We start from the raw sequence: 21,783 nt of genomic DNA, 5'->3' as shown, positions 1-21,783 counted from the left end.
AAATTTTACCTCTACTGTCATGTCAGTTTTATATGTTTCTAAAGGAGGCGCCAGCAGCACAGAAATCCGCTTGAAGACTCGACGGCTTCCGTAAATCACGTTCTGTCCGCTGTTTGCGTTTACTTTTGGTTCAGATTAAGTTGTTAACACTGTTTAGTCGGGCAGTTTTGTGGCGCGAGTAATTTAGGTACTAAGACTCTGAAAGCTTTAAATTATGGAGGATTCAGACACCAGCGCTATTCTCGCGGAGGATTCTGAGTCGGTTGACTCCAGGACCGTGTGTTGTTGTTTTAGGGTGACCGAAAACAAAGCTCCTCCGCCGTGCTCGTGCCCGTTGTCTGTGACCGTGGAGCCCGTAATGTTCCTGTCCACCTTTTCCATTGTTCTGCAGGCTCCTCTGTGCACGCAGTACCTGTGGGATCGCCTCAGTGAAGATGTGGGTTATAACGGAACAAAGACAGGGGGGTGCAATGCTTCTACAGTCCACGACCCTCTGCAGAAGGTAAGTTAACAATAAAACTACAGTTTAACTCTTAGAAATTAGCTTATTTACAAAAAAAGTGTTCCTCAAAAGGTCACCTATAATGCAAAAATCAACGTTTGGAAGCTGTTTGGACAGAACTGTGTGTAGTGTAATGTGTCCACAGTCATAAAGTACTGAGTTCGGGGTTCTAAACCGTATTCAATTGGCAAATCTTAAAGGGATAGTAGTTCACCTTCAGCCTTTTCTCTCTATATACTCACCCCCAATAAGTCTGTTATTGGGGTAAAGTTGGTTTTATATTCGCACATTTTGACTTTCTCCATGATTATATAATTTTAGTAAAGTAATTATTTGCAAATTGTAAATAGGCACGTGATATTAGCAGCCAATGACTATCAAAGTACAACATTGTTTACAGTCAGTGTAATGGTGCGAATGTTGTTTTGAATTCACTTACATGTGATTTTTAACCAAATATTCAAAGTAGCGTGGTAAACAATACAGGGACAGTGTCACACTGTTCAAAAATGAATGTGAAAACATAAAATAAACTTTACTTCAGTTATTCTGTTGAACACAAAAAGAGGTTACTTTAAAGCGAACTGGAAACTAGTAAACATTGACTTGTATAGTAGGAAAAACAAATACAATGAAGTCAGTGTTTACAGGTTTCCAGCTTGCTTAAATCAAACATATATCTAAAATTCAACATAATAAAGAAGTTCATCAAGTTTTGGTTGAGGGTGGTTAAATGATGGCAGAATTTTCAGTTTTGCAGGAATTACCTTTGAGTTCCAAGATGAATGAGATGATATATGTTGTTTTAGTTGCCTTCACTTGTACTTTGATTCCCAAATGAACTGCAGTTGTGTATAATCCATTTGGTTTGATCCCAAATGAATGACACTTATGATCCATTTGGGTTGATTCCCAAATGAATGATTGTCATGAATTGGTTATTTTTTGTGTGAATCAAATATACAGTAAAGCACATATTTTAGTCTGATTCCTGAATCAGTGACTTATGACTTTCTTTTTATCAAACAACTTGCAGTAAAGCACGCTAACCAGTACTTTGATTCCTGAACAAATGATTAAATTTTTGGGGTGAATCAAATTGTGTGGATTAATACTGAATGTGTATCATAGTTAGGAATGGAGCAATATGCTGGTGTTTAACTGTAACTGGTAAGGTGTCTGAATAACACTGTTGAGGAAGTTTTACTATGAAGCGTGTTTCGGACTTCCGCTGCGATCGGATCCTATACCAATGTTGGCGAACCGGGGGCTTAATAAACTGCGCTGGGCATTTAACTGTCTCGTGCTGAGCGCTGTCGACCAATCACAACAGGCTGTCATCGGTCTAATCAGCGCAGATTAGCTTTGCGCTAAGGAGGGGTTTGGGAACAAATGAATCGCTGAACGATTCACATGGGAGTCGCTGGGATGATTAGGAAAAAAAAATCATATTTGCGTCGACACATGCACTCCGGTGCTCACGGCGATCCGAGTTCGATTCCTGCCTTGCGGTCCTATGCTGGTCATTCCCCTCTCTCTCCTCCCCATGCTTTCCGGTCAGTAATCTTTACTGTCCTATACAATAAAGATGAACCCCCCCCCCCCCCCCCCCCCATATTATAAGACCATGAAAGTGTTTTTTGACCTTGCATGTATATCAGTATGTTGTTGAAAACCCATACAACTGAAATATGACCCTTTTTAATGTATAATATGGGCTCTTTAAAAAAAAACACACACACTATGTAACCAGTGAAGTCAAGCCGATACAAATTGTTCCTCTTACCAGTTTTGTAAACCTTTGTGTGTGTTTTCCAAAAAGCCTTTTTTTACCAAAGGTTATTACATCAAACTTCTCACAACAGAAAACTATAGGGTCTCAAATCTACTAAAACATTCTGTTTACAAAAGAGAACTGTAATTTGCCACAAGTAATATAAACAGTTACCTTTAAGGGTAACACAACTCAAAGCGTCATTTGGTGCTATCCTTACCATTTCATTTTATTTTCAAGGAAGTGGAGACTCTGACTGCACACTGGAGCCTGTACATCAATTTGGGTGGCTTTCTAGTCGGACTGTTTATGGTGATCCTGCTGGGCTCATGGAGTGACCGCGCGGGCCGGCGTCTGGTGCTGATCATCCCTTCTCTTGGCCTGGCCATTCAGGCAGCTGTGTATCTGACAGTGATGTACCTGAAGCTGCCTGTCTTCTGGTTCCTCATTGGGAGGATCTGCAGTGGCCTCTCTGGGGACTTCAATGCCATATTGGCTGGTTGCTTTGCGTATGTGGCTGACACAAGTGGAAGGGGCTCTCGCACTTTTCGTGTGGCCATACTAGAGGCTTGCCTGGGATTGGCTGGCATGTTTGCAAGCATCATTGGAGGACAGTGGCGACGGGCCCAAGGGTATTCACCATTTTTCCCCTAAATTTTAACCTTTCTAAAGTCAACCAAAACATGGCTAGATTGCACCCTTCCCCATGTCATTTTTACCACCCCCCGTCTCCTGACCACAAAAGTTTCTACTAGCTCTTTCACTTTCACTTTTCAATTTGGCTTAAACTGAAAGGCCCTGTGAAATTAAAATAAAAAATTGAGGTGCTATTTTCAGTCTGTTAGTTTTGAGGATATCTATAATATAGTGTGCTTCAAAGCCATAACAGTATTCACATTTAGAAAATATAAAACTAATATAAACATTCAAAGCTTGCAGTTTGTCAATTCCGCCTAAATTAATCAACAATTTTTCACCTCACCTAATACTTCAGTTTTTCATCAAATCTCAACCAATCAAATGCTCTCTAGTATCTGACTTGCTCCGCCCCCTTAAGACGATTTTCAATTGCTTCTCATTCGATGTGCTTATCTCAACCATTCGTACTGGCAGAGCCGTGATAAAAACAAAACGCTATTGGCTGTTTTTTAAAAGGGGAGGAGCTACTCTATATCCCACCCTTTCTTCATATTTCAGTTGAGATTACGTCATACATCAAACATTTCAAAGCACTTCACAAGACCTTTAACATAAGATCGCACACTCACATTACACACAACACATATATGCCAGCACAGTACATCTGACCAACATCAGAATTTCCAACAGCAACAAGTTAATGGATCTTTCCACTTGTCTTGTTTTGTGTCTGACTGTCACTTGGTTTTGTGATCAGGGGTCTCATTTATAAAACCTTGTGTAGAAATCGTTCTAAAAGTGAGCATAACGATAGAATAAATTTCAATTGATTTATTAATTATTATGTATCATATGATAATTTAAAGGGGTTCAATTAAGTCAGCATTTAATTTAAATATATTTAAATTTAAAATAGATTTTACTGCGCATATTCTCTTGTCAATTTTTATAGATCACAGCTTTTGTGAAAGTGGCATACGCATGTTTTGTGTGTATAAATGCATTTAGAAATGAGAACCCTGGCCCTGTCGGTCTAGTCCCAAGGTCTGTGTGTGTGTGTGTGTGTGTGTGTGTGTGTGTGTGTGTGCGCGGGTGTGCGTGTGTGTGTGCGTGTGTGTGTATGTGTAACTTCATAAAATAGACAATATGCAAACATAATTTAAAAAATGTTAATAATTTTGCCCTCCAAAGAGGGGTGGTGGGGGTGGGGTTCTAAAAAATATAATTAATTATTCTTATAAATAAACTAATACTATACTAATCATTAATTAATAAATACTAATTAATCTATCTAAAAACTCCACCACTGGTATAAATTCAGAGACATTATTTTAAGGTCAAAAAAACGGGCTGCTTTAATAATGCAAAACAAATGGCTATTATGTTCCTGCAGGTATATCAACCCCTTTTGGTTAGTCCTGGCCACAAATCTCACAGCGGCCCTCTACGCGTACCTGTTTGTGCCTGAAACGGTCACCCCTGACCCTGAGGCCAGGCTCTTCTCCACCAGGCACCACCAGGCCGTCTGTCGCCTCTATTCATCTGACGCGCCGCCTGGACGAAGATCTAAGCTGTGGCTCTACACCCTCTGCTTCTTCTTGGTGGTGACAGTGCATTTGGGTTGCAGTGACCTGTATGTGCTCTATGAGCTGAGCGCGCCGCTCTGCTGGGGCCCGGAGCTGATCGGCTATGGCTCTGCAGTCAAACATCTGGCTTACCTGACCAGCTTGACGGGACTGAGGGCCATGCAGTGCTGTCTGGAGGACTCCTGGGTGGCTTTGGTGGGCCTTACCTCTAATATGGTGGGCTTGGTTGTGATTTCTGTCGCTGACACTACAGCTCTGATGTTCACAGGTGTGTATAGACTGCAGATGAAAAGTTTGAGGTGTATAAGAGTTTTCAGGCACACTATTTTAATGTACAATTCACACTATTAACAAACCATTAACTATATTTAAGATCATCAAACTACCAATTAGCTGCTTATTAATAGTTAGTTAGGTAGTAGTTGGATTTAGGTATTGGTTAGGATTGGGGATGCAGAATAAGATTATATTTCAATTTTAAGTGCTAATAAACAGTTAATATTTTAAGAATAAGCAGGTAATAGGCCAGTAGTAAATAGTGTGAATTGTTACTTAAACTTAAATTATAGATCACCTTAACAAGTAACAAGTGCTCCATTTTTTTCTATAAAAAGTACATTAAGAATAATTACAATACTCAGTAGTATTATTATAACTTAACCGTTATTCATGTATTTTAAAATGTATTTCAATCCTGTGAGGGCAGCCAAATTTTCAGCATTTTATAACTAATGTGTAGTGTCACAAGATCCTTCAGAAATCAGTCTGTAATGCTGATTTGATTTTCAATAAATATTTTAATATTAGTAGTTTTTAGATCTATTATTTTACATTTTTTAAATTATTTTTTATAAATTATTGAAAATAAATAATTGTTAAATAAAAGTACCGATTTCTTTAAAAAAATACTTATTAAAGGGTTAAAAAATGCAATCTAATTTAAAAAAATCTGTATGCAGTGTATAGATGTATATGCACAAATGTGTATATATGAAATTTAAATAAAATATATTTAAATACACACTGCATGTGTTTGTGTTTTGCATAAAATATATTGTTTTAAATATAGTTATTCATTTGTTGCTAATTTTAAACCAAATTTAGCTGGTTAATACTAAAAGTTTACTTGAATATCTCTCTTATTTTCCTGTCAGAAAATATCAGGAAAACTCTGAAAAGTAACAGTAAGCATATTCAGTTCAAAGCAGTTATCTGACACTTTTTTTAACCAGAGCATGACTATAAGATCTGATGTTAATGTTCTACCATTTAGATTAGGCCTCCATTACAGGATAAAGGTCAAGACGCTGCTTTGAGAACATTTAGAAATAAATGCAGTGTTGATGCAAGCTCACACTTTTCTCCAGTGGCTGCAGTGGGTAAAGATGCATCATGGGAAATGAACTTGCAGATTTTACAAAAAAAAAATGCTTCTGTTTTCAACAGGATATGGCCTGTGCTTCCTTTTTATGGCCTCTACTCCAGTCCTGAGATCTAAACTGTCCAAGCTGGTGGACCCTACAGAACAAGGTAAATGAGAACAGCTTGAGTACTAATAGTAAATGAAGTTTAAGACTGTGTTTTGATCACCTCTTTTGTTTGGTTTTAGGTGCCTTGTTTGCTTCAGTGGCCTGTGTGGAGGGTTTCTGCTCACTAGTATCTAGTGGGGTCTTTAATGCGCTTTATCCTGCAACTCTACACTTCATGAAGGGTTTCCCCTTTGTCTTTGGCGCTGCCATCCTTCTCATTCCAGCTGTCATTATTGGGTAAGACCCTCAATAGTTGTTATTTCAGGGTATCTGTCTTAAAAAGCCTTAAAAGTTGATAAATCAATTTAGAGAAATGTAAGGCCCTTAAAAAAATCTTAAATGCTTTTTTACAAGGTGTTACATTTTGTATCAGTATTCTAAAGTTTGCCTGAATTTAATCTGTCACGCTGCTTTGTTTACCGCAGTAACCAAGGCAACACTATTATTCCTGCTGTTCGAGGCGCCACCTGCTGGACTAGCATTTTACTCAGTATATGAATGTTTTAGTTTAGGATTAGTTTCTTACAATCAGAGTTTAGTAAATATACTGTAAGTTAAATTGTCGCCAACGTTACCAGCTGAATCCTAAAGTGACAATAAGGTCTTAAAATGTATGGAAAGAGCCTTAAAAAGGTCTTAAAAGGTATTGAATTTCACTCTGATTCCCCTGGATATACCCTGTATTTAGCTGCTCAATCTGTGGATGAACCAAAACAACAAGACGATCTTAAAGTTATATCGGATTAAGATTTGAATAGAAGTATTGGAATTTAGATTTTGCAGATGTTGAATGTATCATATTTGAATTTTCTGCATTATGATGGTAATCTTGTGTTTGCCATGTAAATAATGATACAATTAATGAATAAACAAAATAACAAACTATAAATAAAGGACTTTTAGTATGGCATGTATATTAATTATTAAATTTTTTTACATGAACAGGGGCTTGGGTTGCCAGGAGAAGAGGGAGAGCAGAGAAAACAGAGAAGGATCTGGAATATCCTGACATTGACTAAGTAAGAGTTATGCTTGGACAGAGGAACTCCCAGAATACGGGATGATTATAGGACCAGATCCTGAAGCTGACTGCCAATGACGTATACAAAAGGGACGCATGTGCAATTCATGATGACTTAGGTACAGCTTACTTTTTAGTTTTATAAATTACAGTCTGAGATCAGGAAGATATATTTTAAGATTTAAATTGTGTTTTTGTTTTTTTAATCGGCAAAGATTTTTCTAATATATTGGCAAAATATAAATGGGTTAAAGATGAGCAATATGATGCTTGAAAACCTCACTTCTTCCTCGATGCATACACTGTGTATGCAATTTTAAGATTTCTGTTATTATATATCTGCATATTAGAATGATTCCTGAAGGATTAAGTAACATTTAATGGATTAAAAAAAAAATTAAATGTAGCACTGATAAACATCAGCAACTTGTTTCTGAAAAGTTATACTAAACCCAAATGTATTAAACAGGTAGTGCATTCTTGCAGTTTTTTTTTTTTGTATCGCGTTTGTAAACCAGTATAAGCCTGTTTTTTTGCATTACAGCTTGGGGAAAATTACACTGTTAAAGGGTTAATTAATCACCCTCATGTCATTCCAATACCCTGAGATCTTTGTTCAATTTCTGACCACAAATGAAAATATTTTAGATGAAATCTGAGAGCTTTCTCATCCTCCATAAACAACAAGGGTCCTGAGATGTTCAAAGTCCAGAAAAAGAACCAAAAACATTCAATGTGACTTCTTGGAGCTTCATCTGATTTCAGTTGTACCAATGAACACTTTTGTGCACCAAAAACACTGTAATAATTAATTAATCAATACTTTATTTTTTGATTTGAAAAACTTTTTTGTATTGCATTTATACTATATATATATATATATATATATATATATATATATATATATATATATATATATTAGTATAAATGGCCTTCTGACAGCTCTGGTTCGCTGGTGAAAATGAACTTTAAGGTTTCCACATGTTGGTTTTGATATAAACATATCAAATCTGCAAAAGCAGCTGAGAATCATGTGGATTTGAAAAGAAACTCTTGCAATAATGGCTTGTCTGCGCGGTTTTCTAACAGGAAGTGAAAATGAAATCTGGTGCTTTGTGTATCTAAAAATATCAACTCCATCATCCCAGAATTGTTGTAGTAGATTAGATTAAATGAAATCTGGACGCACAAAATAAAAAGATGTTTTCCGAAACGAGCTTTATTGCTGTTTAATTCTGAAAAAAGGGACATTATTTCATACAGGTTTGACGCACTGTATTACACCTGAAAGACGAACATCATAAGGCATCAGTAGAGAGTTTAACAGCAGGATAAAGCTTGAAGTGTTCATAAATGCATTTTCCTCGACCACTTGCATCCTCACAGTGGCTGAAAACGTATCTGTGACTCAAAGTAGCTGTATAGTATTTTCTATGCCTCTAAAGCAGTGTTTTGAATTTAATACTGCATGAGGAGATTAATAACCACAATGATTTAATGTGAGTTCTGCTGTGACATTTGTCAGAAGTGAAAACTTGTTAATGATGCAGGAGATTTAATATAACAACATGAAGTTGTTAGTCATGAAGGGCCTACTGAAGAAAATGTAAAAAAATTATGTTTATTGTTCCAAAAGTTTATCTATTAATGCTAAAATGCAAGACTATTTAGTACACAACAGTGGATTGACTATGCTTAGCTTTATGCTGATGTCATAAATACAATAAATCCTGAGTAATAGAAATCGCCCACAATTCTTGGAGCAAAGTTTATATGATTATTAATTATTATTATAGCTCAGCTGATGTATTTTCGGTGTTATTTAGAGCCACTTATGCTGTCCACTTACACTTACTCAAAATGTTCATTAATAGGATAGTTCACTCCAAAAATGAAAATGATCACTTACTCTGCCTCAAATGGTTCCCAAAACGTTCTTTTTCTGTTGAACACAAACGAAGATATTTTGAAGAATGTTGTCTACGGTAGCCATGGGGTATATGCCGAAGCATGCTAATAGGACTTTTAATTTGCCAGTAACCTGGGTTAATCGTTTCCGGTGAAGTGTATGCCAATGCAAAATCGGCGCATTTAAGGTCTGTTTTCTTTAAAATTCAGCGATCTCCACTGGCTAAGTGATATACGATATAAAGTGGGTCTCAGATTGTACAAGAAGCACTGCATTAAATAAAAAATTTGCCGCCATAGTCTTTATAATATGAGCATTATTTTACCCCAGTGTATTCAATGGAGCTTCTGCGCTAGCCTGCCGATTCTGACGGGCGCGTGCGAGCAAACGGCTTTTTGTCTCGTTTTACGCTTGAGCAACTAAATGAATGCCAAAGTCTGTTTAAATGATTGTATTTGAATTGTATTACAACATCTATGCTGTAAAAGAACTGTTTAAAATGGAAAAAACTCACAATAACAGGTCACCGGAAGTTTATCAGTATGGGAAACGCACTAGCTCGGCATATACCCTATTCCATAATAGGAAAAATAAACACTATAGATGTTAACGGCTAGTGGTTCCCAACATTCTTCAAATCATCGTGAGTAAATTACAGCATTTTCATTTTTATACAAACAATCTAATTAAAGTGTGGTCATACTTACTGTTGTTTGGTGAATTTTCACAGACAAAATCCAGTACTTTCAATAGGAATCCACACAATGGAAGCGAAGATTTTTTTTTCTTACCAGTGAAATCTCAACAAAATGTTGCTATTTTGTTAAACCTTTAAAGCTCTATTGTATCTCAATGTAAATTACACTGTCTTTTGCCAAAATAAAACCCCAGAGGAATTAGACCAGCTACATGCGTATATTAAGAATATGAAGGAAACACTGGCCTCTGAGGGGTAAACAGTTGTGTTGTGGCGCAATTATTTGGAACAGCTACTTATTACAGGCGATAAAAGGCCTTTGAACTAGTGTTCTACTTCTTTTGTGGCTCTTTTTTGTCCGTTTTTGCCCCATCTGGTTTCTCTTGACTTGGGCATCCCTCGAGAAAGCGCAGAATCTTTTCTATTGTGGCTTCTTGGTACTCATGGGACCACCTGTGAAGAGATTTACATTCATTACCTCTACAATTAAATTAGCGCAAGTGTCATTAAAAGCTATTATTGGATCTGGTAACTGCCAGTTACAAGAGTAATACGTAATAGGTGTCAAAGAGTAACAACAGCAGGTTGTTTAGTCAATCAGAGTGTTGACTCACTTAATGCCATTAAATTTGAGAATGGTGCTCATGTCCTCCGGCAGAGAGGTCGGATCAGGCCACACAAAGTTATCAGTTACAGGAACAATGTTCTTCTTTCCATTAAGAGCGGTGACGATCTCCTGTGGATGGCACAAAACAAAATATTTAGCTTCGCCTGGCAGATTGACAATATACTGTAAATAGATACAATAACACATTTTAAGGTGTGTTGGCGTCAAGAATGTTTTGATGTCTTCTGAGAAAATATTCATGGATTATAAAATAGGGATTTAATGACTAATGATGGAAGCCTTTGGGAGTGTGTAGGTTGTTGGTAACTTGACACTGGAACTATCAGAATTCTATAAATATTAGAATTACCACAGTGGTTAGAATGTAAGAGTTCTTGTATAGGACGTCATATTATTGTGTCATTTACATTCAAAGCTTCTATTGAGATCTTAAAATTAAGCTTTAAATGTCTGTCATCATATTTAATTAAGCCTTCACCCTAAAAATTATCTTTTTAGTAATACAGTCTATTACATGTATAGTTAGGCTACTAGACTATATAGTTAGGCTACTAGAGCACCCATGAATGTCCGCGACAACTGAAATGCATGTGGTCATTTTGATTGCTATGGTAGTTCTAGGTAGAAATAATCCTAACTCTTTTGTATTTTGTAATTTTAATAATGCTAGAAGGAAATATACACATATTTAGTAAAAGTCAGGGAATTATAGATGTGTGTTTTATTTCAGCTAAGTTATTAAATTGTAAAAAATATAACGCCTCTGTAGTTCTAGTGTTAATATATGGAGATTTCATCATCTAACCTTGTGAACCCAGTCCTTCATAGCCACGTCACCCATGCATTTGTCTAAAGCGTTGGCTGACAGCACTAAAATGAAGTTGCGTGCTCTCTGGACGCTCGTGATCAGCTTCTCCTCGAATCTGCCTGCTTCCAGCTTCTCCACGTCGATGAAGACACTGAAGCCACGTAACTGTAAGTGCACCTTCAGCAAGCTGCAGAGAAAAAGAGACAGTCTTTTATCTTCTGCATTTTATTAACCAATGAACAATTAAAGGGGTGGTCCACTACGATATCATATTTTAAACTTATTTTAAAATGTGTAATGTAGCTGTGTGAACATAAACAAAATCTCTCAATGTAAGATGATCAAAGTTCAATGCAAAGGGAGACATTGGCTTTTACAGAGTTAGCTTAGCAAAGTTTGGGAACTACAAAAAAAAAATACATCAGGGTTAATGATGTCATAAACCCCACGCAGTGAAGGGGCGTGGCCAGAGGCGCTGTAATGTTATAGCAGAGAACGCTAAAATGCAGTCCAAACGCTGCTATTTCCACACAGCTTCTTCTGTTTCTGTATTTGGGCTTCCAAAGGACATGACACAAAGAGAGAAGTGCTTACAGATTAATTTTAATTATGTTCCAGAGAATTATAAAAAAAAAGATAGAGCTAACATTTGAGAGGTCATTTACAGTTAGACTGACTGACAGTATTTACACAGCAGAGGCACAGCACTGTGCTAGTAGAAGCATGACGCTGCCATTATGTTAGCTGACCAAATAGAGGCTCTTGAGGGTGGGCTTTCGGAGGAACTAGGAAATATGACAGTCGTTTTCATGTTAGCAGAGTAGCTGTATATAATCAAAGTAAGAAATATATTTAAAAAAATAACGTGATTTTTTTTTTCAAATAAAGCATGAGCACACATTGCTTTGCACCCCATAAACACAACCAAGCCTTAAAAATACACTCTGGACCACCCCTTTAAGACTTTCAGGATCACCCAAATCTTTTCAGAAGACTCTGAAACTAAAAATAGAATAAGCTTACTCTGTTTCGTTGATACTAACACTAATACACAGGATTTTTTTTTTTTTTAGCTGGATCTATACTGACATAATCTGTAGTTTCTTATTCTCCATTATAGTATATATGGTCTTGTTAAATACTAGAAAAAGTTAACCGATAAACAACTAATAATAAAATATGACACAATTATTTATAAATTTACATTTAGTCATTTAGCAGACGCTTTTATCCAAAGCGACTTACAAATGAGGACAAGGAAGCAATTTACACAACTATAAGAGCAGCAGTGAACAAGTGCTATAGACAAGTTTCAGGTGTGTATAAAATAAAAAAAGCTTATTATTTTTCCACCTCAGAGCAACTCTGGTGTATATATAACCCTATATTATATAAAGGCTTTAATTTATGAATTCATTTTCTGTACATCTATGCTTCTAAATGAATCAGCCATTTTGAACGAATCACTTAGCAGAGCAGGAACTCCCTCTTGTTTTTTTTTTTTTCGTCCTTTTTCGAATATTTCCCAGTATGTTTAAGATTCAATATAGCAAGAGATTTGCTACAGTTTTTCCTGTAATATTTTTTTTTCTGAAGAAGAATATCTTATTTCTTTTAGTTTGGTTGGAAAAAAATGTTTTAACATTTTTATTTAAGGTCAATAACAGAACAGAACAAACCGCTATAGATCAATGACTTACCTGAATAACCTAACATCAATATTTCAAATACTTAATCTAGTTAAACCTTCAAATTGCACTTTAAGCTGAATACTCGTATCTTGTAAAATATCACGTACCGTCATCATGGCAAAAATAAAAAACAATTATGTATTTTTATTTAAAATATTTATTAGAAATCATTTTTAAATAATTATAATAATCATAATTAAAATGTTGGAAAACTTCTTAAACAGCACTTAGGAAATATTTTTTAAAGAATTTAAATTTTACAGGACAGCTAATAATTTGGACTTCAACTGTATATATGGCAATAAAATGGGTAATCCAAGGAGCAAGTATAAAAATTAAAAAAAAAAGATTTCTTGTTCTCCCTGTGAGGGAGTGGGTTTACTCCGGATACTCTGGTTTCCTCCCACAGTCCAAAGACATGCATGTTAGGTCAAATGAAGATTCCAAATTGTCTTTTAAGATTATCATGAACAAATTTACTGGTTCTTGTCATGAATATAGGTATAGATGCTGAAACGGCTTTACAAAATAAATTAATGTACATGTAAAGCATGCAGAAGCATGTTGTGTGAGATCTGACCTGGCAAGCTGTGAACCCGTAGTGCGCCGGTAACTGATGAACACATCAGGGCCCCTAGGCTGGGAATCAGTTAAGCAGGGTTTAGATGGGCGTCGGGCAGCAGAAAGGATCTTGGCACGATGGATGCCATTCTCTACATGGCAGTCAGTAAGCAGCTGTTGGTCTGTGATGTGGACGATATTGTTTCGATCAACTCCTGACTGAACCAGGCCGTAGGTGTACTGGCGGAACCGTGGGTCTGCATCAGCCAGCCAGTCTGCCAGGTTATTGGGGTCACATGTGGAGTAGTTGGCGTAGGTTTTCAGCACACGTAGATCTCGAAGAAACCTGTACAGAAGGTGAGATGGAACTGTTTCAATAATAATAAATGCTTTTGTTTTGGATGATTGTAATATGATTTTGTATGGCTGTCGGTCACTAGTGTCGATAATGATTCTATATATAGTAAGTTTGATCCTAATATGAATTAGAAAAATGTAACATCTCTTTCACAGCTACTTCTGCCACTCAAATTAGTAAACATTAGTACAAGCTTACTGTTGTGAACTTATTTATTCATTTTTTTTAAATTTATTTTAGATCATTGTTAACTAAAGAACTGCATGCTTTAAATGAATATACATGTAAAAGTTAGCATAAATATGTAAGAATTTCCAACCACTGAGTAACACTAGCCTCTTGCGAGTGAGCCCAGACGTCATGCCCAGATCCTGGATCAGATCCAGTTCCGTGATATTGAGCAGCAAATCTCCATCCACCTGCAGTTCCTGAGAGATGTGGTGCACAAAACGGTGTTTAAAAACTGAAGGAAACATCTGCATGATATCAACACATCTTACAGCTTCATCTTGGTGTGCTGAACAAACCTGAAAGCGTTCAGAAAATGCACTGAAGCCGATCTGCTGCAGCCAGGTCTGCACCTCTCCACTCTTCCAGTTGGGTACAGATGACAGGATGCGCCTCGGGACGTCCTCACTCATCATTTTTAAGGCCCGCTTAGCCAGAGAGCAGACGGTGGCATTACTGGAGTACATGACGATCCTCTTTAGACTCTGTACAGCACCAATCTCCTGAAATATCTGAATAGGAAGATCCAAGGAAAATATTACAGAAACTATTTATCAGCATTATCTAAACAAATAAAAATTTTAGTAATTATATTTTTAACCAAATAAAATCTCTTTATTATTTATAAAATATAAAATTTGCAATAAAATTAAAGTTTTCTATGGTTTTATTTATTATAGTTTTATAACCCCAATTAGCCCAACATTTAAAAGTTCTAAATCTTTAAATGTTAATTGTTTTAAAGTTAGCAACTTAAATGTCTGCATTTGTTTTTTTTTATCATTTTAAAATGTTAAAATTTTGCAAATAAAAAAAAATAATTGTAAAAATAGTGTTTTATAAAAGTTTAGGCCAGTGTTTCTCAACCATGTTCCTGGATGGCGACCAGCACTGCATGTTTTGGATCTCTCCTTTGTCTGTCAGACCCATTATAGGTCTTTCAGTCTTTGGCTGTGTTCGAAACAGCCTACTACTCAGTAGGTACTGCATTTTAATTTAAACCTACTACTCGGCCACTAGAAGAGTATGTTCTATACAGTATGAATGTGAGCAGTATGAATGGAATTCGGATGTAATACATCTGCCATTTTGTTATTATCACGTGACCTACCCACGTCAGTTTCGTAGCTTCACTCCCATTCATGAATTCTCTCGCAAGGCATCATGGGATAGCACAGTGTGCATGGGATGTGCATTTCAGAGTCTTGCCGGAAGTAGTAAGTCATCCAGGTACTTCTCGCATACTGATTTTCGAATTCTATGAATTCGGACATACTACTCAGCTCGCATACTGATTTTAGCGTACTATATAGTATAGAAGTATGCGGTTTCTGACGCAGCCTCTGCTAATGAGCTGATGATCTGAATCAGGTGTGTTTGGTTAAGTAGACATGGAAAATCTGCAGAGCTGGTGGTCCTCCAGGAACGTGATTGAGAAACACTGGTTTAGGCCATCTCTGTGGATTCTAATTATTATTATAAATATACACGAAGTAAAAATTTGTTAGCCCTCCTGTGAAAATTTAATTCTTTAAAAAAAAAAGTTTCCCAAGTATATATTTCCTAATAGAGATGCTCCGATTAGGATTTTTTGAGCTGATACCGAGTACCCATTCCTCGTCACGGTGATCAGCCGATACAGAGATTCTGATGCTTCAAGCCTCTATATAACTATGCCATTGCATAAAGCACATTTTCCTTCTAAGTATAATACTTAAGTGGAGATCTCTCCTTTCCTAACAGAATAAATGCTGTTGCATATAATGCCTTAAACATGTCTCTTATAAAGATTCAGTGTGAACACGTCATGGTCAGAAGCAGCTTTACATAAAATTATACAGAAGACAGATAAAAAAAATTGGTAATAAAAATTGCTAAAAATGCAATTTGGAAATACTGAAAATGTGGGAATGAGAATTCAACCAGTCTCAATTAAGAAAATGTGCCTATTTGATGTGTGAGAAGTTAAAATGATTCTTCCTCTGCTTGTAAACTTGTAAATGAACACTTGCAATTGGTTCATGTGATCGGCCAGATTAGAGAGGTACCGATTGGGTCATAAAATATCGGCTGATACCAATCTCTGGCCGATCGATCGAAGCATCCCTATTTCCTAATATATATTTTTTTCTAATGAAGAAAGCCCAAACCAACTGTATATTTTTTTTGTACTCTAAATCTATAATTAAAGCTAATTATTTTCAGAATTCGTATGCTTGTTAATATATTTAAAAAACATGTTATTTTATTTGTATCTAAAATTATTTATAGCTTGTACTGTTATACAGATACTGTCAAGAATAGTACCAAAATGAAGACCTAAAACTCTGGTAGGGTCTAGTTTCTGCCTCACCTTGGTATTACGTTGTCGTGATTTGATGCTAGTCTCCACACACAGGTAAAAAGCAGCAATGCATTTTCCCTCTAGACGTGTGCCGTCCAGCAAGGGCAATAGGTGTTGCAGATCTGCAGCCGTTCTGCCCTGCATGCTGTCTGCGCTGTCCAGCATGTTACGTGCGAACTCATCCGGGTCTAACGACGCAATGAAGGGCTCCACTAGCTCCAGAGTGCCAGACTTCACCACTTCTTTCTCCATCTCTCTATTAGCAGCCAGCACAGCCACAGCCAGACAGGCATGAAAGCGGATAAGCTCGTCCTCTTTGGAGAACGCCAGAGGAAACAGCCATTCTGCCGCCTGCTTCTCGATCATCAGACGCTGGCAGCGGTGGCCGCCGTACATGGCACAATTTGACAGGGCGACAGCACAGTGTCGCAGAACAGTGGGGTCTGTGCCACGGCACCAGTACAGGAGGGTGTCCAGCGCCCCGTTGGTGATGAGCTGTGCAGATGTTTCCTCTGTGTGTTTAAACATGTGCTCAAGGATGCCCGACACACTCCGTGCCAGCTGGGCATCCTCCTGCTCACGGGTCAGGTTCAGGATGACGCCGAGCCCCATGCGTGCCACATAATCCCTGGAGAAAATGCACATTTACAATTACTGTGATGCATATGTACTAATTCTGATGCAAACTTTTAGTCCAACAACATATTTACTATATAATATAACATAATATAATATAATATAATATAATATAATATAATATAATATAATATAATATAATATAAAATAATATAATATAATATAATATAATATAATATAATATAATATAATATAATATAAAATAATATAATATAATATAATATAATATAATATAATATAATATAATATAATATAATATCAAACCAGATGGCCCCTATAATGAATGATACATGACTTAAATTAACTTTTTACTGTGATGCAATATGATTTTTATTGGACACTTGAATTGGTCTTATGTTCACAAAAATAGCAACACCCAATATGTACTAAAATTGTTTTAAATTGTGTCCGTCTTTAGAATGTTTTTAAGTTGCTTTTGGTATTTTTATTTATTGTCCAGATAGCAGACTTAAGTTAAATCATTTCAATCAAATTAACTGGTTGTTAGCCAGTTTTGCACCCTTAAATATTTTTATTTAAACAATGATAAATAGATAAAAATGGTCACAAAAGTCAAAACAACAATGGGAAAGTGAACTTGAGTTGATCCTCTAAGAGGAAATTTGGCAAGATATGATAAATAAGATTTAAACAACTTCAATTTGTCTGTAACATGCAATTATTCAGTTTAAAGTGGTCGATCGCCTATATTGGACAAAAGCTAAATTAGAAAAATTTTCACCAACTATAAATCCCTTATGTAATAGATTTGAAGTAACAATAGCTAATCACACACACACGTTTTGGTCATGTTCTAAAATTACCAAGTACTGGCAATTATTATTTAATTCCTTTCAAATATTTTGCATGTATCAATTGACCCTTGCCTTATTGTAGGAATATTTCGTTTAATTACAGATCCCAGTTCAGGCAATTATACCAAAAGTATGATTTCTTTTTCAACATTAATTGCTAGACGTCTTAAATGGAAGGACAAATTTCCTTCAACTTTTAATCACTGGATTAGAGATCTTATGTACCATTATACAATGGAGAAGATTCGGTACTCCACCAAAGAGGTTTCAGTCAAAAATTTTATCTTATTTGGCAGCCAGTGCTGACATATATAGAGTAAATGGATCCAAACTTAATATTTGCAGTTTGACCACTGTTTTTTTGTTTGTTTCTCATATATATATATATATTTTTTTTTTTTTTTAATTTCTATCAATATTATTTTAGTTCTTTTATCTACTTGTACTGTGTGTATGTATGTATGTATGTATGTATGTTTGTATGTATGTATATATCATGATATGATTTTAAAAGGTGCATAATATATTGTATAGAAATAGTGCAGTGGGGCGGGGGGGGGGGGGGGGGGGGGGGGGGGGGGGCTCTGTTGGAGCAAAGATAATTTGTCTTTGTTAAAACATTAACATGTTAAAACATTAACCAAACTATCATTAAAACAGTGTTAAACATTATCAATGATTTTTTGCCAGTCTTGCACCCTAAAATAATGTTATTTCAACGATGATAAATAGATCAAAATGGTCACAAAATCATATTTTCTTCAACTAAAATTAAATCACTATTTAAACTAAAACCAACACTAAATACATATTTAAACATTAAAAAACAATCATAGAAAAATTTTGAAATTTAAATGGGATTTTTTAGCCAGTTTTGCACTCTGAAATAATGTTTTAAACATAACCTGTTTTTAATTATATATAATATAATAAAATAACATTTTCCGTTATATACTGTATATATTGGAAGTGCAAGAGAGTAATACATGATAAAAGAGAACATTTCTATTTGTCTTTGAAGACTAAATAATATTGTCAGCAAATGACTGTAAACCTCTAGCCTAGTAAGAAAGCCATGACCAATGACCAGAGATGACCAATGCATCTTTGGATAGATGAGAAATTGTGAACTTTCCCAGTCTAAAAACTTATGAAAATCATTCTGAGCTCATCCATCAACCAGACTGTGTGATATACAAATCTTTAACACACAGCTTAAAGCTTATTTGATTGGCTAAAAAGAATATCTTTGATCTACCAGGACAGTTTTTTTAAAGGATCATCCTTTATCTGCATTTTAGAAAATCTCACACAGCTCCTTTATTTTTAAATGTTTTTCATCAGGAAATTGAATATGTCTTGTTTTCCATTTTTTCATCATTATATCTTAAGACTTTAACATAAGACACTAAAAAAGTTTTTCATGCACTGGTCTTTTTTTTTCTCAGTTTCTTCAGTCTAATGTAATGAAATATCCGATACACAGTATTTTAAAATATTTTTCACACTTTACCAATTTGGGTTTCTAAATTTCAATTACAATACATTTTTAAAAACTGCTTATTGTAAAATAAATTTTTTTTTTAAGTTTTAAGAAAAAAGTTTGCAATTCAGTGTGTCAACTGGCGAAGGTGATATCATGTATGTAGATAAGACTAATTTGTTTACCCTATTCTCCTGCAGTGTCTTGTCTGTTTATTATTATTATTATTATTATTATCATTATTATTTAGTTTTCAATAGTGCATTTTACTTAATATTGAAAACCAAACTTTTTGTAAAATACTAATCAGATTTGTTCATTAAAAATACAATTTTGCTTGATATTCACTAAATAATAAAACAACTTTAAAAAAATGACTAAATTTATATTTTACTGTGACTTGCGTGTCCAAATACTTTACAAGGCCCACATGAACAAACACCACACTTCCTCAAAAATGTTCCTCACCTGTTTTCTGACACCAGTATCTGCTCAAGCAGTTTGGCAGACTCGTATGTGATTTCCACAGCAGGAGTCTGCATCAACTGCAAGAGCAGCTCCAAACCGCCATCCAGACGGATTCTGTTGCAGATCTCCTCCGCTACCTGGCGGCCCACTGTGGGCAAGACCCAGGCCTCCTCAACCAGCTGGAAAGTCTCAGCAATGGCCCGGCGGGTCTCCTCCAAGTCCCCCGTGTCTTTGGAAGACCTTAGCGTTCTAATTGCAGAGCGCAACGCTGGGAGAGAGCCGTCCAACACGGCCTGGACGTCGGTGCTGATCCCCGGAGACACAGCCCTGGGGTCGGAGGCCGTCCTCCGGTTGTGCAGCCGACTACTGACATATTCGGGAACCGTGAGCCTGTCGGAGCTAAACATGGAGAGATAACGGCAAATCTGGCTAAGGTAAACGACGAGGGACAAAAACATCTACCGGCTGTTTGTCTGTTGCTACAACCGTTCTTATGTTTCTTTGTTTATCGACTGTGACGGAGATTTAACTCATTACCATTATTAGCTGCACTCTTATGCGAGATAATTGATTATCAGCGACTGTTTACATCAAACCACATTATCCCGCTGATGTCAGCAACAAAATATAAACACAAATGACGTCAGAGTCTTTGTGATTAATCCACATTCAGAAGGGGTCCGCGACGGTTATTTAAAACCTGAATAACGTGCTGAATCTTGGTATTTTGAAGAAATATAGACATTCGCCGGTTCGTATTGCTGTACACTGGAAATCGATTGTGATTTGTCAGACAAAGACGACTGTTTCCACTCTCCTTTCCCTACCCTCACTAAGTCCATTGAGAAAGCCAACTGAAGCGGAAGTTATTTGTTTTTAAAAAGCTATTTGAATGCGTTAAATTTGAAATAAAGCCTCGCTTGTTGATGATGGATCTTCGAGCATCCTCGGTGTCCGCTTGTAGACCCGCCCAGTTTTTGTAGATGATGTGGAGGATCTGCCTCAGCATCACAGGCATGTGCTGTTCAGTGTTGGGTTCCCCCTTGTGGAGGAAGACGACACTTGTGCTTAGTACTATTAACTTGTAGACATGACGATTTATTTTATCTTAACCAAGCTGTTTCACCAGGATACAAATACATTTGTAAAAAAACGCACTACTGGACTGGGATATTCTATGAGAAATGGAAAGTATCCCAAGTAATTGTTTCTGAATACTCTGAATTGTTTCTGAGTCAGTCATCATAAAATTAATGGAGCAGTTCCTACTATTCATGCTACTAGATACCGTCCTCCTAAAAGTAATTCAAGATTTTTAACTTAACTGTGTTTAACTGAGCTGTGCTCTTTGTCTCTCAATGAAATTATGCTGGGTGATTTTAATATTTAGATTGATGCTACAATATAAACACAGTTGGCTTTTTATCTTGCTTGGACAGCTTTGATATTCAGCAGTTTGCTAATTTTCTTACACACACTAAAGGTCATAGGCTACCCTTGATCTCATCTGTTGTTCTGGAATATCACCTTACAAATCTGTTTCTGATCTGCTTTTACCAAACAATCATTCAAAATACCTTTCAGTACTATCGAAAAATGATTCAGTTTTCATTTTGTATTTGCAAGAAAGAAACATTTTGGCAGCTGCAGCATGTAAAAACAGACACAAATCTTCATATTTTTTCCTGCAGCTGCATTTTCAAATTGTGCGGGAAAACTGTGACCCAAGCAACACTGACCCACAGACAACCAATCATACCTCACATATAATCTAAATATTCATGAGGTTTCTACAGTCAGCCTGTTTTGCTCACTGTGCAAACTCTTTTTAATCACTGCATAGACCACCTATAAACTTTTTATCTGTTCAGTAGTCAAAATAAGTGAAGATTATTTATAAACTAATTTTGAGAGAATCACATGCTTATGATTGTCCATGGCTGATCCAGCATTAACTTACAATTGATTCACCAATCTGATGATTCCTAACTCACTATAAATAACCAGAGTTTCTTACCGCTGCATCTTTGTCTTGAAGAACACCCCCACCCACCCCTACTCCCCCTCCTTTCTAGATGGGCGACATGGCAGCCCAGTAATTAGCAG

At 36.2% G+C, this 21,783-nt stretch overlaps 2 protein-coding genes across 2 annotated transcripts; one reads left to right on the top strand and one right to left on the bottom strand.

Annotated features, from left to right (window-relative positions):
* The first annotated feature begins 83 nt into the window (after positions 1–83).
* slc46a1 (solute carrier family 46 member 1) lies at positions 84–7,896 on the top strand. The gene is made up of 6 exons (XM_056473567.1): positions 84–502; positions 2,517–2,908; positions 4,309–4,769; positions 5,948–6,031; positions 6,111–6,267; positions 6,976–7,896. The coding sequence occupies exons 1-6, from the start codon at positions 215–217 to the stop codon at positions 7,037–7,039; spliced, it is 1,446 nt and encodes a 481-aa protein (XP_056329542.1). The 5' UTR covers positions 84–214; the 3' UTR covers positions 7,040–7,896.
* A 363-nt stretch (positions 7,897–8,259) lies between these two features.
* Positions 8,260–20,645, bottom strand: sarm1 (sterile alpha and TIR motif containing 1). Its single transcript, XM_056474464.1, has 8 exons — positions 19,678–20,645; positions 16,285–16,903; positions 14,231–14,443; positions 14,040–14,131; positions 13,365–13,691; positions 11,091–11,280; positions 10,272–10,393; positions 8,260–10,110 (listed from the first exon to the last, which is right to left on the bottom strand). Exons 1-8 carry the CDS (start codon positions 20,133–20,135, stop codon positions 9,990–9,992), a joined length of 2,142 nt encoding a protein of 713 aa, XP_056330439.1. The 5' UTR covers positions 20,136–20,645; the 3' UTR covers positions 8,260–9,989.
* Positions 20,646–21,783: the final 1,138 nt, after the last annotated feature.

This window comes from Danio aesculapii, chromosome 15 (assembly GCF_903798145.1).
Source record: "Danio aesculapii chromosome 15, fDanAes4.1, whole genome shotgun sequence".
Classification (NCBI taxonomy): Eukaryota; Metazoa; Chordata; class Actinopteri; order Cypriniformes; family Danionidae; genus Danio; species Danio aesculapii.
This window is presented reverse-complemented; position numbering and strand designations above follow the sequence as displayed.